The sequence below is a fragment of the Hemibagrus wyckioides genome, linkage group LG16 (genome assembly GCF_019097595.1).
Source record: "Hemibagrus wyckioides isolate EC202008001 linkage group LG16, SWU_Hwy_1.0, whole genome shotgun sequence".
Classification (NCBI taxonomy): domain Eukaryota; kingdom Metazoa; phylum Chordata; class Actinopteri; order Siluriformes; family Bagridae; genus Hemibagrus; species Hemibagrus wyckioides.
The window spans coordinates 7,277,232-7,294,841 of NC_080725.1; the positions used below are offsets into that span (position 1 = coordinate 7,277,232).

The 17,610-nt window shown below is 39.4% G+C and overlaps 1 protein-coding gene and 1 long non-coding RNA gene across 16 annotated transcripts in view; one reads left to right on the forward strand and one right to left on the reverse strand.

Moving 5' to 3' along the window:
• nbeaa (neurobeachin a) overlaps nt 1-17,610 on the forward strand; it is a 182,982-nt gene that overhangs the window by 146,832 nt on the left and 18,540 nt on the right. For 5 of the 14 annotated variants that reach the window (XM_058412232.1, XM_058412229.1, XM_058412235.1 and 2 more), the window contains 8 exons: nt 191-298; nt 840-1,008; nt 4,917-5,373; nt 6,296-6,450; nt 7,559-7,685; nt 8,542-8,661; nt 12,711-12,844; nt 15,581-15,642. In XM_058412232.1, the coding sequence (XP_058268215.1) occupies nt 191-298; nt 840-1,008; nt 4,917-5,373; nt 6,296-6,450; nt 7,559-7,685; nt 8,542-8,661; nt 12,711-12,844; nt 15,581-15,642 (1,332 nt within the window). The remainder of the gene's footprint in view (nt 1-190; nt 299-839; nt 1,009-4,916; nt 5,374-6,295; nt 6,451-7,558; nt 7,686-8,541; nt 8,662-12,710; nt 12,845-15,580; nt 15,643-17,610) is intronic. The other 9 variants (XM_058412237.1, XM_058412239.1, XM_058412242.1 and 6 more) reach the window with 3 other exon arrangements.
• LOC131367047 (uncharacterized) lies at nt 212-17,426 on the reverse strand. 2 transcript variants are annotated; one of them, XR_009206877.1, is made up of 3 exons: nt 17,247-17,426; nt 2,413-2,514; nt 212-959 (listed from the first exon to the last, which is right to left on the reverse strand). It is a non-coding gene; the product is annotated as an uncharacterized LOC131367047 (long non-coding RNA). The 2 variants fall into 2 exon arrangements; XR_009206876.1 differs by lacking the exon at nt 17,247-17,426 and adding an exon at nt 12,005-12,210.

The window sequence follows — 17,610 nt, forward strand, 5'->3', positions numbered from 1 at the left end:
TTTTCAAGCGCTTTCCACTTACAATTGACCATTTTGTGCAGTTGGATTATATATTCTATTATATATGTGTGTTGGATTATATATTCTTGTTATATTCTAACACTGTAAGTGTGTGTGTCGAATATGTGAGTATGTGTGTAAGAGAGTTTAACAGTTGGCATTCTGCTCTGCTGTTTTGTCTCTCGGCTAGAGTGCCATAGCGAATGTCCCTCGTAACCTCTCACCTATCAAGGACCCTGACAGATTGCTGCAGGACGTGGACATCAACCGTCTGAGAGCTGTCGTCTTCAGAGATGTGGTGAGATGTTTGTGTGTGCATGATTGATGTGCATGTGGAAATGATGGACAGCTAGAGAGTGAGAAAGGGATGTCAGGGTTTGGTGTCTGCATCTGTTCTTTATATAGATTCGATCTTGTGTTTATGCATCACTGAAGCTGTGTGTCTGTGTGTGTGGGGGGGATTTATGGGGTACGTATTGAGATATCAGTTCACTGAATAACAGCCGTTTTTAAATGTTTGAGCATTAAAGCTTGGCCTTGTGGTTTTTAGTCGGAACAAATTTTTGTAATATTTCCTGAAAGTCGCGTCTATAAAAGGTCTGCTTGGAGACATTTCCGTCTCACCTGAGGACCACCAACATCTATTCAGTCAGGACAACATGGTGTTAATAATTGCATGTTAATGTAGTGCAGCCAAAATGAGTTATGCATTCTAGCAGTGAATAGGGCTAAATTTATTCAATTTGTTTACACTAATTATTGACTTTATGTACCATTAACCATTAATATGTGTCTTTCTGTGAATAGGTCTGATGTATGGTAACTGTGTGTGTGTGCAGGATGACAGTAAACAGGCTCAGTTCCTGGCTCTGGCTGTAGTTTACTTCATTTCTGTCCTCATGGTATCCAAATACCGGGACATCCTGGAGCCACAGCGGGAGATTGGCAGATCCAGCAGCCTATCAGGAAGGAGCATACGGCAGGAAATTAACTCTCCCACTAGCACAGGTGAAACTAAACACTTTTCCTATCTTCTAACCACTGCAGTGTCTGTCAGACAGGAAAGTGGATGTGTTTTAAACTGGTGATTAGGTGTGCATACTGTATTTAACTGTGTGTGTGTGTATGTGTAACACCTCCTCACTCTTGAAGGATGAGTGCATTATCTCTGTTTTCCTGTCTGCTAGCTATAATCTTCAGTTTGGTGGCTTGATTTATTATCCCTCTTTCCCTCTGTTGCTGTCTCTCTCTGTCTTTTTCATCTTGCTTTTTCTCACTCACTAAGTATAAAGTCGCATGCCTTCAGGCTAGATGCATTAGGGAAACACAAATCCAAATAATCATTCATCACCGAAGTAACAGCTGCACTTCTGGTGGCTCATAAATGCTATTGCACAGAGTGGGTTGTAGCACAGAAGCTGGCTGTGTTCACATGCAAAGACTTTTGCCATTGTCCAGAAACATTCGGCTTCAGAACATGAGCCACATTCCACTTTCACCTCCATGCAACCTCATTTTCCATTCACTCATCATCCTTTACTAATCCCCAAGGGGAAATTTAGGAATATGCACACTTTTTGCAAATGATTACAGTAAATTCATACAGTTACATACAAATGAGAAGAAATAAAGATATTATAGCCATATGTACAGTATAAGGTCAAAAGTTTGCAAAGTCCTGAGCATCACACTCATCTGACTTCACACTCAGGATGACTTTTTACTTCATAATATTCCTGAAGTGACACTGGAAACAAGCGTCTCAAATTTGTAAATCCACCAAATGCTTCTGTGCATTTACAATTACGGCATTACGCCTTTATCCAGAGCGACTTACAGAAATGCTATAAAGTCTAAATCAATGAATACATACAACCTGGTAGAAGAATACCATCAGTCTAAAAACTCTCTTGCAAAGATAATATAGCAAGAAACATGTACTGTATGGACAACAAAAGTTAGCTCTTTTTGTTGAAGTATTGTGTTGTTCTAATAAGTAATTCAGTAGGAGGTAGGTCTTTAGACTTTATCTGAAAACAGCCAGTGACTCAGCTACTTAGACGTCTATGGAAAGGTCAGTTCATCACCTAGGTGCAGAACAAATAAAGCTATACTAGGTAGATATAGATATTTTGCCAAGGTTGGAGCGGAAGAACTCGAGTGGAAAAAGCCCTGAGCTCAACCCCTCTGAACACCTTTTGGGATAAACTGCAGCGCAGGCTCCTTCACCCAACATCACTGCCCGATGCTCTGGTAGCTGAATGAGTAAATCCCAACACAGCCACCTCTAAAGTCTAGTGGAAAGCCTTTACAGAAGAGTGAAGGTTATTATAACAGCAAAGGGTTTTAAGTTCATCTGGAATTGAATGTTTGAAAAGCATATATGGGTCTCATCGTTATGTATCCACAAACCTTTGACCATTCTGTTGGGTCCTTGAACAAGACACTTAACCCTCTCTGCTTCAGGGGCGGTCTGCCATAGCTGGTCCTGCGCTCTGACCCTAACCTCCAAACCTGCGAGGAAAAGAATGCTGTAATGTAATGTGTGGCAATAATAAAGTCTTCATCTTTTTCTTCATCTTCATCTTCTTCTACAGTGAACTGTTCAGTGTATATTAAGTCTGTTGAGGTTATTGGTTTTGAATAGCAGTGTTTGTGATTAATCATCTTCTCAGTCTTTACCAGTGATGGGCAAAGGACATAGCTCCTGTACTTAAGTGAAAGTACAGATACTCTAGTTAAAATGTTACTCCAGTAAAAGTAGAAGTCCTCAATTTGAATTTCTACTTAAAGTTAAACTACAAAAGTACTTGTATCCAAAAGTACTTAAGTACAAGTGTACTAGATTTTCTTGCTCTAATGTTGTCATTTTTTGTAATTAACTCTTTATTTTATGTGAGAAGAATCTGCCACACAACTCTCACACGCCTGTTAATACAAATTCTGAGAAATGATCATGATACAGATGTTAGTTAACGTTATTCTAAATCAAGGAGCACAAGGGGAACATGGAACTGTAAAATAACAGGATTTGAGATCAGTTAGGTTTTCCTGCCAAGATTTGTGTTATAGATGTTAGATTTTGAAATGACGTGTGGGTGGGTGTGTGTGTGTGTGTGTGTGTGTGTGTGCGTGCACATGGGCACTACACAAGAAAAAGGACCATTACATATAAAGACAGGGTTTGTAGCGTGTAAATTGTTTCCTACATAAAGTGGTTAAAAATGAAAATATATACATCGTGGCAGAAGAAAATAGTAAGTACTACAGCGGGACAGGCAGACTTGGTCACTCATACAGAACAGCTAATGTGTGCTGGACACTACTGTATCCTGGGAATCAGTTTTAAACAAATGACAAGCGAGGATCTAAGCAGAGTGACTTTAACAGAAACTTGCTGCTCTACAGATTCAGAGGAAAAAAAGTTCATATTCAGCACTAGTCAATATTTCAGTATTTAGTAACTAATGCTTTAGTGTGTTATGGACAATTACAGTATTTGTGTACTAATCTTATTCTGCTTTACATAAAAAACTGTGAAAAAGAAATTTTACTTGGTGACTGGTCAAATATCAACAATAAAAGTTGAGCTATTATCAGTCTATGCTGTTTAAGTCACTCTTAGACTGCATAGACTGCTGTTTAAGAGTGACTGATTACGTTAGCTTACTTAGTTAACTGAAGCTTAGCTATACACAACATAATTAATATAACTACAGATTTATTCACATACACAATAAAATCCTTCATTGCTATGAGGCACGGTGGCTTAGTGGTTAGCACGTTCGCCTCACACCTTCAGCGTCCTGGGTTCGAGTCTGTGTGTGTGTGTGTGTGGAGTTTGCATGTTCTCTCTGTACTTTGTGGGTTTTCTCCGGGTGCTCCGGTTTCCTCCCACAGTTCAAAGACCTGCTTCTAGGCTGATTGGAGTCTCTAAATTGCCCGTAGTGTGTGATTGCCTTAGTGAATGAGTGTGTGCCCTGCGATGGGTTGGCACTCCGTCCAGGGTGTATCCTGCCTTGATGCCTGATGATGCCGGAGATAGGCACAGGCTCCCCATGACCCGAGGATAGATCGGATACGTGCTAAATAAAAAATGGTCATTATGATCATCACAGGACGTACTCACCTCTGCATGTTTTCTCAAATATGATGTATGAATTCTTGTAAAAAGAAATCGTATGTTACTGAGGCAGAGATGGAATCTGAATATGAATGACACTTTCTTCTGTCCTACAACTAGAAACAAGTTGGGATGGGGTCAGGGTTTTCTTCCATCATAGGCTACAGTATTTCAGGCTGTGACACTGCAGTGCTAATGCTGTACCTCAGTTTGCTGCTGTGCTGTCATTTTTTTTCCCCCTTTTCTTAGTAACAGGAGATGTGGCATGATTTAAGGAAGTAGAAAGTATGATATTTTACTTCACAATGTAGTGGGGTGAAAGTAAAAAGTCTCTTATACTTTAGTAAAGTACAGATATTGGAGAAGGATACTTCAGTAACGAATTACATTTACTTCGTTACTGCCCGCCACTGGTCAGTACATATTTGTTTGGATTTATAATTTGGGTTCTAGCAGCATAATTAGCAGCCAACCTACTGTACTAACGAGTGTCACAGTAGAGAAACATATTAAAAGAGAGACATCCTAAAGGAAGGAACGCTTTTTCATTAAAACCAAATGCTGTGTCTACTACTAATAGGTCACAGATCTTTCATGTTATTATTTGTTTAATTGTTATAGTCAAGTATTTAAAATGGTCTTAAAGTATTTGGGTAGGACTTTTGAAAAAGTGCAAGCCATCATGTGGTATCCTGTAATCCAGTAGTGTTTCTGTGTAGTGTTAATGAAAAGAATATTGGAGTTGGTGACGGAATGATGATATACTTTTAACTATGTGTGTGTGTTGGTACAGAAAACCCTTCCTCGTTCTCAGACAGCAGTCGAATTGAGCGTCCATTGGAGGATCTGCCCCTGGAGTCCTCACTGCCCCACACTGACTCAGGCATTGGGGACGAGCCGGTGGGCGGGACCCTTAATGGTTCTGATCTGGGAGTTGTAGCTTCAGGTGTGGGTGGAGGTCCAGACGCCATGAGCGAGCTCCTGTGCACGCTTTCAGCAGAAGTGCGCAAGTCCCACGAGTCTCTGCTCGAGTCTCCACTCGGTGCTGACCCTCTCAAGCCGGCCACATCTATCTCCAGCATTAGCCAGGCCAACAAGGGCATCAATGTTAAAGAGATCCTTAAAAGTTTGGTGGCAGCGCCAGTGGAAGCCACCGAGACGGGTCCTGAACCACAGCCGTACCATCCTGACCCGGCCCTGAAGAGAGAGGCGGCCGCCATGCTACCCATGCAGTTCCATTCCTTCGACAGGTGAGGAAGCATTAAGAGCTTCTGTTTTGCACCATTATTTTGGCTTATGCTCTGTTTACTAAGAATGTCCCTGGAGGCAGAGGCCCAGTAGGCTGTGAAGAGCTGTTCAGAATGCTCATTGCTTTAGCCCCATTGGCTTAAAGGTTCAATATTCTTTTAAGTGAGGAAAAAAGGTTACTAACACAAATACAAATCCATTTCTGAAGCTGAATCGTTTGTCACAATATCAATATGTGACTTTCTCTGCTGTCCTGAAATATGGCCCTAACCACGCTACATGCGTTAAATACGTTTCTCAGCCACTTGAGAGTGAGGTGTCAGCACTTCCTTTATGGCAGCATTTTCCCTGCATTTCAAATCTGTATTTTATAGCTGTTTCTGTTACAGAGCACACAACATATTGATTTCCAGTGTGACCTATGGTTATACAATGTACTTGTCTGTAGGCTATAGATGCTTCAGAACATTAATCTGCTTCTTTCTCTCTGATTAGGAAGACTCAATAAATAAAACATGTTCTAGAGTATACAGTACATCTTTTATGAGGTCCTTAAATATGAATAATTGATATAAAAAGGTTAATAATTTATCAAAAGGTCCTTTTTTTCACTGTCTGGGTTAGAGCCATGCTGCATTGACTCCTGGCTCGCTGCTTGTTTGATGGAAGCTGACCTGTATAGTGAACAGTGTTAGCTATTGATATTCCTCATGTTTTCTAGCTACACTTTGTGATAGACAGACAAACTGCTGTTCAGTTTCAGCACTAAGACCTAACTTTGTTTTCCAGGAAAAAAGAGATTGAAGAGTCATTTGTTTATTTTTCATCTGAAATACCTCCTGACAGGGTGACAGATCGTGTCTGAAGTTGATATTAAACCCAATCCAAATATATAGAGACGTGTGTAAATGTGTTCACTCACAGGAGCGTGGTTGTACCAGTGAAGAAACCTCCACCTGGCAGTCTGGCAGTGAACACAGTGGGCACACCCACCAGCAGTGCCATTCCCTCCTCCGGCAGCACACCTAACATCTTTGCTGCTGCCAGTGCCACGCCTAAGAGCATGATCAATACAACAGGTACTCACACACCAGTAACAGATTAAGATCTCAGAGACCTTGATAGACCTTGGAGGCCACAAGTAGAACCCACTTAGAAAAGTAGAGCTCTTAAAAAGAGTGTAGAGCTCAGCTTCTGTACTCTCTTAATAAGAGTTGAAAAAGCTTTGTCAGATATAAAAGATTTCAGTTTTATACCCAATAACATTTATATTTGCATTTGGTAGACACCATTATCCCGCACGACTTACTTACTACAGTAGTGCTTTAAAATCTCTGTCAGTATCTGATTATTCATTTCCAATTGTAATAACAAGGATACAAGTTCAAATCTCAGCACCACATCACTGGGCTCTTGAACAAATTTGCTCATTCAGACTGTTCACTTTTTCCTGCATGTTCTCGGTGGTTGTTATAGTAACTGTGCAGACATGTATACTCTGAGTAGTGTGTGGAAGACTAAAGTCAGCTAGTTATTTTGCTACTAACACTGAGATTTGCTGTGGATTGTGTTGCATAAGGCGGCGTGCAGGTTCTAAATCTATTTAAACTGACAGTGAAAAGAAAGAAAGAAAGAATTCCTCCCCTGCGCTGTCTTTTGTTTGTTGTAGGTGTGGTGATGCTTTTGATAAAAATTTCTCATATCAGGAAGCATTTCTGGAAAAAATAATTGCATTAAATTGGTTTTCACTTGTCACAATTCACATATTTAACACGCATATTAAACTGTAGAGAATCTTTCTTGCTCAGATTAGGTATGCCATCTGACCAGAAACGGCATGGCCAGTCAAAAATAACTACAAGGGTGGTGAATGCTAGAAGTAAAGAAATCTATATTTTAATATATAGTGTTCAAGTGGAAGTTAATAATGCAGTGACATATTTAAAGTACTAATGTACACTAAGACCAGTAAAGAAGACAACTACATGAGTTATTAAATACGCTTAGGGTGTCTCTGCACCAGTGTTAGTGATAATATAAATCTTTTCGGAGTAGCTGAGCTTCCGGGTGAAGGTTGTCAGGAATTGTGCTGCATGAGAAGATAGCACCATGTAGGTGCTGTTTAAATGGTGAGGATTATGATTGTGATGCACTGAGTTTTAGACTAATCCAGCGCATGTCCTGCAGGTGCCACAGACTCTGCCTCGTCTTCCTCTGCCTCATCCTCCAGCTTTGTGAACGGTGCCACCAGTAAAAACCTGCCTGCTGTGCAGACTGTAGCTCCCATGCCCGAGGACACAGTGGAGAACATGAGGTACGCCTCCCTCTTCCTCATCTCTTCTCTTCATCTCTGCACACCTCCACTCCCCTCCATTATCTCCTTGCTTTAACAACTCTTCTTGCTCTCCTTTTTTATGCACGTTTAAGTCACTTTCTTCCTCAAAACACCACACCACACATTCCCTCTGCTTGACCTGTCTGTTTTGCTGGCTTTATCTTCTACTGTTGCTCTTTTTAGATCCACATCTCAACCTTTTTCTGTTTCTGACTCATTCTCTGCTTCAACCTCCTCATGCAGGCACATTCTAAAGAAAGCAAGACTCACGCTTTTGTTGTGTGTGTTTGAAAGAAAGAAAGAAAGCCGTCAGACATTGTGGGTGTGTTGAGATTTTCTGCAAGGTGTAGCAGTTTGTTCTATCCTCCACTAGGTGGCGGACTATACTGCACCTCAACAGCTTGTGCGTCTGTGGATGGATGGATGGATGGATGGATGGATGGATAGATAGATAGATAGATAGATAGATAGATAGATAGATAGATAGATAGATAGATAGATAGATAGATGAGAGAGAGAAATTATGTGAATGTTTGTAATGAACTATGTCATGTATGTTGTATGTTTACAATAACACATAAAGTAAGTATCTTATCCTAGCCATTTATCTATTAATTAATTACAAGCATATTAATTAATTACAAGCATATATTTTGTCTTGTATAATGATGTGCAACACTACGTAAGGTAGAAGGCTGAATCCTCCTATCTGATCAACATTACGCTTTAATGAATTAAAACAAAGCAAGCAGAGCTCATTACCCCCTATTAATACACAGTGTCTAACAATACAGTACCTGTAATTGCTGTGTGTTTGTGCCCGTTTGTATTGCAGTGCCTTTTGTGAGGTGGACCCATGTCCACTGCGAAGTGGCTTGACCCCTGCAGAGCTCAAATCCTTTAGCTCACTGGCAGGATTCCACACAGCCCCCAGAGATGAGGGACAGTTTCTTAGGCAAGGAAGCATCGACAACAAACCAACTTAACAGCTTCCACCTCCTTCTCATTTTTTTCATCCTCTTATCCTCTTTTATTCTTTCTCTCTCTCTCTCTCATACAGTAAGGTGTAAGCTCTACTACCCAGAACTGTTTTACATTTTAGATTATTTCTCCAAACTGAATTACAGACTGCATATTAATTTAATAATACGTATTATGGAAGAAGATTCAGATTATGTTTCTATTATTACTTATTTGAAGGTTTCAGATTTGAACTATTTGAAATAGAGAATCCTTCAATGTCTACAATAAAGCTCTGGTACAGTGTATTTTTATTCTAGAAAGAATATAAATGTATCCTCAGAATTACAGCAGTAATTATTCCTATAATGGTGTTGCTCTTGAGATAGTCTCTCATGCCAGACTTGAAGCATCTGCTTGAGACTCTGGTGCATTTTATCACTAAACACAGTTTACTTAAAGGTACTTGGCTTTAAAGTAAGAAGCCATTCAACTGACGTTTCACTTCAGCTCACGTCTAAATGCTTAAAACTGAATTTCATAACTAAATGATAAGATGGCAGGAATTCTTTCTGTCCATTTCTTCCTGTCCAGTGACCATATCATGTTCTCTTTGTCCAAAATGTTTCCATTCGTTTTCCCACTGAACACCAAGTGTGTGCACACTAAAATACAGAGATCCAGTCAGTTAGCACTGAAGCCTGTGGACGGAAAACTGTACAAGAAATAATAATCCCTCTTTGGGCTGAGGAAATATTTTCAGGGTGCTCTTACATATGTACACTGCCTTGCAAAAATATTCACCCCCCTCTTAAACCTGACCATCCTTTATAGTGTTACAACCGACAAATGAAATGGATTCAGTTAGGATTTTTACCATTTGAGAGAGATATGGTCTCTTTCGGATCTTCTTTTGATCTTTCGGATGCTCCCTCATGCGCGAGGGGTCGCCACAGCTCACCATCTGGTCCGCACAACAACTTGGCACGGCGGATGCCCTTCCTGACGCAACCCTCCCATTTTTATCCGGGCTTGGGACCGGCACTGCATCCAGTGGCTGGGGTTTGGGCACTGCTTGGAAATGGAACCCGGGCCTTCCGCATCGTAGGCGAGAAACCTACCACTGAGCCACCAATGTCCAGATGTATCTATTAATTAAATATATGAATCTGAATGCATTTTTAAGTTTGTAGCACTACAAAATGTAAAAAAACACCAAGAGAGTAACCTTTAATGCAGGACACTGTACCTTAATCATACTAGTACCTTTATTGTGAGAGAAATTAATTTGCCAAATTTTACACTTAGTTGAAATGATATTGCATGAGATATAACAAATATCACAATATCCATATCCAAAGTCCAATTTTTGTTCCATATTTAAAAACAATCTTAATGTAATCAACATACTGTTTGGTAAAGTTAAAAGCAGTTCTTGGTAATTGATGCACATGACTGTATTACATGACTCTCACACCACTTCCTTCTGTTCTGCACACTTTCCCTGTCCTGATCCTCCTGTGTGTCAGGGAGGTGGATGCTGACGGTGCAGTGCTACACTGTACTGCCCTGCTTTCTCTCATCTCTGAGTCAGTTCCACTCTACTGTCCAGCCCAACACAACCAGTTCCTCTCAGCTCTCAAAACATGTTTATGTAGTGCAGGTGTGCACAACTCCAGTCCAGCACAATATGGAAATTTTCCTTGTCTGAACAGACCTACTCAGCCCGGTGGTTAAGTGAATGCCTGTGTTTGAGCAAAATAATCACTTGGCCCTCCAGAACTGGAGTTGTGCATGCCTGAAGTAGAAAAAAAAAACAATGATTTTCTTTGTTTGTTTCATTGCACACATGGGCTTTCCATACTAGAAGATTGTGTATGAAAAGTGGGACTGGATCATATCTTTTCTTCACTTCCTGTATCACTTCCTGCTTTATAGCAATGGCCACATCTGTGCTCAGTAAGAATGCTCACTACCTTTGATGCTACTGACCCTTTCCTCAGCCCCTCAAGCCCCTGAGCCTAGTGTTGTGTGTGTCCAGTTACTTTAGCCTAAGCGTAGGTAAGCTCGTAGGGGTGTGGGCTACTGTTCTACGAGTTTGGTTATTGAAATATATTCTTTGCAGAAATGACCTGCTCATATTAATAGACCAGATACTTTCTGCATGGAGATGGTATTTCAATAAAACTCATATTTGCGTGTGAAGCCTTTGCCTCTTGAAAAAAGAAGCCAAGTCTGGTGTTTGTAAGCAGCATTAACACTACACCGACTCACTAACTCTCATTCTAACCAGTAACAGTGTGTGCTGTAGTTCATATACCATACAGTAGCATCCAAAACTCTGGGTCCACTCCCAAATGCTGTTTAAATTGCTTATATACAGTGGGATATTCAAGACTAAGACAAATCTGCGAAATGCACTGCAACTAGTTACTACACTATATTGATGCAAATTGATCCAAATTTATATTAATGCTTATAATGCGTCCATTATCCACAATTACTCTGTCACATAACAATCCAAAAGACTTGCAGCTCCTCAAGATGTGTGCCAGTGCTATGAACAACATTTGTAGACATCTGGCTATATGAGTAATAAATAAACATTGATAAGTCTGGACTGCTAATACGGCGACAGATTGTGTAAAGATCAGATGTTGACAGAAAGAAAAATAATCCATTCATTTTTAAGCCCTGCACTCTTATTTTGAAAACTGTCATTTAACCAACTAAAGACAGTAAACAATATTTAATATAAGATCAGATAAGATAATTTTTTTTTTCGTCCTGCAGTAGGGACATTTGCATAACAAAGGGATAGCAGCCAAAGAAAAAGATAATATCAAAGCAAGGTGACTTGAAATTATTAGAGATATAGAGAGACTTAAAAAAAAACTTAACATAAAACATAACTATATAAAAAACTATTTTTAAAAAATATGCAAAGTATATAAATATATAATAATAATAATAGTAATAATAGAAATTGATAATTCAGTCTGTTATAAAGATATACAAAAATATACAGAAAATAATAATAAATTATAATCTCTTATAAGAATATACAAATATGCAAAAATATACAGAGCACTATAATAATAAAATAAAATATTAAAAAATAGTTTTAGGGTTACTTTTAAGGAATAAAACACGGCAGTAATAAACGATTGAGTGATGCGATGTCCCTCACATGCTGAAGCTGATTATTTTCCACATCCCAAAGTGTTTTATTTCTGTTATACCATAGTACTTTTTAGGGCCACGACATGTTTTTATTCACTCATAGTTGCATTTATGTCTGAGCTTTTCATGTTGCCAAGAAACTACAAGGTCCTTACCCTGAAGATCTCCTCTGTCAGAAAATCTGCAAAGCAATGACACTGGAGACTTCTTCTGAAAAATCCTCCTCGTAGAAAGATCCAGAACATTTACACACATAACGAGTCCCTGTGGAAGTTGTTACTATAAAAACAATAGCTAATTACAACAAGAGAATTATTAAAAACCTATAAACAGCCTGAACACCTTCTGAACTAAACATGCAACAGTGCTGTGGTGTAAACCCCGTGGTGATGTGATAAATCTGGAGCTGTGTGTGTGATTATGGGTGCGGTTTATAGCCACAGTTACACAATTACATTGCTGAATCAACTTGTAGAAATGATGGAAACTGAGCAAAGGCTTTTGAGCCGTGTTCTTGTATTAATCAAGACCTTGGAGTTATTAGATCTTTAGATAGATTGTCAAAAATGAGTTAATACTGAATACTGCTGAATCAAAAATATTTACACCCTCAATATTACTGACAAGTATAGATATATAGAGAGTCAAAACTTTAGGTCCCTGTATCCTAAGGTCTTGTATTGAAACACAACGTTCTATAGAATGTTTTAAGTGTAAACAGTCGTTGCTGGAGTGGACTCAGACCTTTGGGCCTGTCTGTATTTTTAGGCTAAGCTTTACAGGATGCTTGACTTTTCCTGGCTGTCCACCGTAACAACATCGCTGCCTCTCTGTCTGTCTCGCTCTCTGTTTCTCCTACAGTATAACCACTAAGCTAGAGCGTGCGCTAGAGAAGGTGGCACCGCTCTTGAGGGAGATCTTTGTGGACTTTGCACCCTTCTTGTCCAGGACCCTGCTCGGTAGCCATGGGCAAGAGTTGCTGATTGAAGGTACAGGTGCTGTATTGTGCTTCCTTTTTTCTCTCTAGCTGGTGTCTCTGTGGAGTCCCTCACTGTCCGCTGTCTGTGTGTGTATGTCTGCTGCCTCATACACACAACCCCATGGACAAGGTATGAGGTCAGGAGAGTTGCAGATACAGGATAATGCTATGTATCAGAGAGAGCAATAAAAGACAGAGCTTCCATGATGAACAAGCTGGATTTATTTAACTGTCTTGTATTCTGCACTGTTTTTTTTTCTCGAGTCTGTTTGTTTGAAATGGCATGACCCAAAATTATAAGTCTGTAATTATAAAGGAGGACTAGAAAACAAATATAAGCTCACGTGTCTACGTGCGCCTCTAAGACCAGCTTTACCTCTACTGAGTAAATAAATACACCAGGTGATAAAAGTTACATACAGGTTTTTGATCAGCTCTAGATATGATTTAATAACAGGAAACTCAAGGAAGCTGGAGATCCCTCACATGTAGATTTTTTTCTGTTTTTTCACTGTCCTTCGTCTTGGTCACAATCTGTCTCTGTGTCCTCACACTTCCACCTTCTGCTTTCTTTTCTTTTCACTTTTTCTTCTCTTTTTCTCTCTCTTTCTCTCTCTCTCTTTTCCCCATTATCAGAGTCGTCTCAGGCTGCAGTGTGCGTGCACGCTCATCCTGTTTTACATGCCCTGTCCTAAATGTTTGTCTTATATGGTTGTTTTTATGGTATATGTTGTTGGAACACTGTCACACTATATAACTGTATGAAAATAAATAGATAAGTAATGCCAAGTTATTATCTGATATCAGAATACTTTGTTGGCTGCACTCTGGCTTATATAGGGTGCAGCAGAGGAAATGTGTGTTTTTCCAACAGGCAATATGCAGCAACAAGGAGGTTGTTGAAAAGCTTCACTCTTTATAACAGGCAGCATAGATGATACAATTTCAATAGCCAGTAGCCATGGCACCATGACTCATGAGCATTGAGTGTTTGTTAAAAAATAATTTAATAAATGGTGAATCCGTAATTGCTGTTCAGTGCCTCTTCCGTAGACAATTCAGTGTGGGGCGTCACAGAAACATTTCTGATATTAACACGATCCTCATATGGGTTGAAGCATTCAGAACAACAGGGTCTGTGATGAAGAGGAAATGATCTGACCTTTCCGTGTCTGTGAAAAAGACTGAAGCATTCCACCCAGCACCAGGCTTTAGCTTTGCTGCTGTTGAAATTGCATCATCTACGCTGCCTGTTACCAAGAGGCTGAGCTTACATGAGCAAAACTGAAAAATGTGTAATCTAAGTTATATTATTAACCTTACTTTCACCCTCTTCACTGTTGCATATTAGCTATTCGAAAAACATGCATTTCCTCTGCCACACCCTATATCATGGACACTTTCCAGCATGTAAAATAGAGGTTTTCTAGACACTTGAATGATATAGTTTACAGTCACATACTGTAGCCACACTATCATGAAATGCTGGCCTGCTAGTTGTACAACATTAGCCTTTCTTATTGCCACATATACATTACAGCAAAGTGAAATTCTTTTCTTCGTATATCTCAGCTTTGGAAGTTAGGGTTGGAGCACAGGGGCAGCTGTGATACAGTGCCTATGGAGCAGAAGGGGTTAAGTGTGTTGCTCAAGGGCCCAGCAGTGACAGATTAGCTGTTTTGTGCTGGAGCTTGAACCCCACCCTTCCAATCAACAACTCAAAGCCTTAACTGCTTGCGCCACCACTTTGCCTAAAAGTACTATAGTAGGACCATGGCACTGTGCAAAACAGATCCATGAAAAAAGTTTGTCTTTAGCTATTAGTCTGAAATAGATGAGTGCTGTTAGGCTGAACTTTGCATTCAAAACAGCAAGGAATAAGAATTTAATGAGGAAAAATGACTGCAAGCCAGAGGCTATCTCAGTCCCAGGTTTTCATTAAAACTTGTGAATCTGAAAGTTGTTCATACATACAGTATATACAGACAGGTAGCAAAATAAAGGAAGAACCTTTTTGTTAGAATGTAGATGATGTTTAGAAAATTACAGCATTTTAGATTACATCAGTATGGAGAGGATAAAGATCATACGCTTTGGCTTTTACACTCACTCGATCTTAACACAACTGAACAATCTGAGATATTTTGGAGCGATGTGTTAGAAATTACTCTCAACCACCTTCATTCAAACACAGTCAATCCCCCAGTACAGTTCCAGAGACGTGTACAATCTATAACATGGAGCATTGAATATATTTTAATGGGATCTTGTAGCTCATGAGGCAGTATAGCAACTAAATCTGATGCGAGATCATTGCTGGTAGCCTAGCACAGTTCCAGGTTTGTTTTGTTTTTATTTTTTGGTTGGTTGGTTTTCAATTTAGTACATAAAGAGTAGATGGTGTTTTTTTCTTTACTGTGTTCAGTAGAGCAGCTGAAAAAGGCAGTTGAAGTGAAGTGTAAACACAGACCAAGCCGAAATTGTCGTTTGATCAAACATTGATCATAAACCATAGTACATTTTTACTGGAATCATTTTTGTAGGTGTCCCAGTTTAAGAAATTAATATGCAACTGGTTTTCCAGCTCCATGGCATAGATAATAGTAAATAGTCAATCACTAATAATAATAATAATAATAATATTTTTCTGCGTCTTAGCATGTGTTTAAGCGTCTCTGTGTCTGTATGTTTGTGTGTATGTCTGTGTGTGTTTGTGTGTTAAATTTTGCCTTTGTGTTCCTTTGCACTGCAGGTCTGGTGTGTATGAAGTCCAGCACATCAGTAGTAGAACTGGTGATGTTACTGTGCTCACAGGTAAGAGCATATCAGCATTGATCCCACTGATATTTTTGCTCATCAGTTAAAAATACAGCTTCTGAAATATAAATATCCAGTGCAAGTTTCCATCTTTCATCCACTAATATGGAGAAAGTCAGTGGAAGTGCATTTATAATTAAGCAATATTGCACTAGCAGGAATGCATTTAGACTGAATATCAGCACGGCTGTGAGTCAGCTGTAGGTATTAACAGCATGAATGTGAATGTGATATTGCTTTTATGCTACAGATAAAGCTATAAATAAGAAATTAATGTGGAGGAACTGCCATTTCAAACACAATATGGTTAAATAATGAGTTTATTTTTGCTCCACAAACGGAAAAAGATCCAGTAGTAGCCAATTTCACAGAATGTGACTTTCTCCCTTTACATCTGCATCTGGTACAATGTCCTGATATGTTCATGAAATGTGTTTCATTAGCCATGTCCATTGATGATGTCACTAACACTGCTGTAGTAACCGTTTCAATGGGATTGTTGCTAGCATTAGAACTTTAGAACAAGAAGCCTTCATTTTTGTCACATATACATTACAGCACAATGAAATTCTTTCTTTGCATATCCCAGCTTTGGAAGTTGGGGTCAAAGCAGAGAGGGTTAAGAGCTATGCTCAAGGCCTCAACAGTGGCAGCTTGGCAGTCTTGGGGCTTGAACCCTGACCTTCCAATCAACAACCCAGAGCCTTAAACATTTGAGCCACCACTGCTTATTTAGTACACAAATGAGGAGAGTGATACAAACAGTGTAACAGCTGTCCATGTGGTTATACTGCATATAAGCACTCTTGCTAAACAGCTTGTCCTATCAAATTAGTGAACCAGAACTAACGATAAAACTGTATAATACAGTTTCACCTCCTACAGCTTCAGAGGCATTTTGTTCTCATCATGACTCTCTGGAAGCTTTAAATATAACACAGCTCACATGCACTGTGTTAATTTAGACTTCCTGCCAGCTCAGAGCACTCTGCTCATCTCGTCTGATCTCTCTAGAAACTGTTGTGTGTGAGAATGCAGGAATGCAGTTTCTGATATAGTCAAACTAGTTACCAACAACCGTGCCACGCTTACTGTCATAGAGATCTGACTTTTTCTTCATTCTGAAGTTTGATGTGAACATTACCTGAAACTCTTGTCATGCATCTGCATGATTGTGTGTTTTGTGTTGCTGCCGCATGGTTGGCTACTTAGATAACAGCATAAATGAGGTGGTGTTTCTATTAAAATGGAATAAATGACTGAATTTTGCATTCACATTGGAAGTTTCTGAAGATTTGATTTGTTTAAAAGGAATGTATCGAAAATAATAGAACAGATTCTGAATGTGATGACTCAAGAGCCATGAATTCCACAAATACAGCTAGCAGTATCCATAATCACACCTAAAATCCCAATCTCACAATCTGACCTCTAAAGCAGGTTTTCCCCCTTAAGCTCACAGCGTATTATTCAGTTATTCACCTTTTTACTTAGTAACTATAGTGAGACTAATAGGAAATGTATGTAGTTACAGAAGTGGGGAATGTAAATCATTTTAACAACAGATGTATTTTCATGAGCAACATAGATTATTTTCTTACCTTGAACTGATTCCGTCTTCCTCTAAAGTTAGCTCCTCAATCTGTTCTTAAACTTACACATCCTCTCTATAATACAAACAGTACAAAGTTATGCTTAAATGGCCATGGACAAATCATAAACGTAAATGATCTTAAATAAGTCCTAGCTCTCTACTTCCTTCTTGGTTCTTGACTCTTGATTCTACACTAAGTGTCCAGAGGTATGATTCTTCCTATCCTTGTCCTCTCCCCTCCTCCCTTTTTTCCCGTCATCCTTAATGCCCTCCTCTCTCCAGCAGATATTGTTACACTGGTTCCACTCTGGCCTTCCATTAGATTCTCTGGGGATGAAACCGAACCCAAAGTATTGATTGGCAGGAAGTGA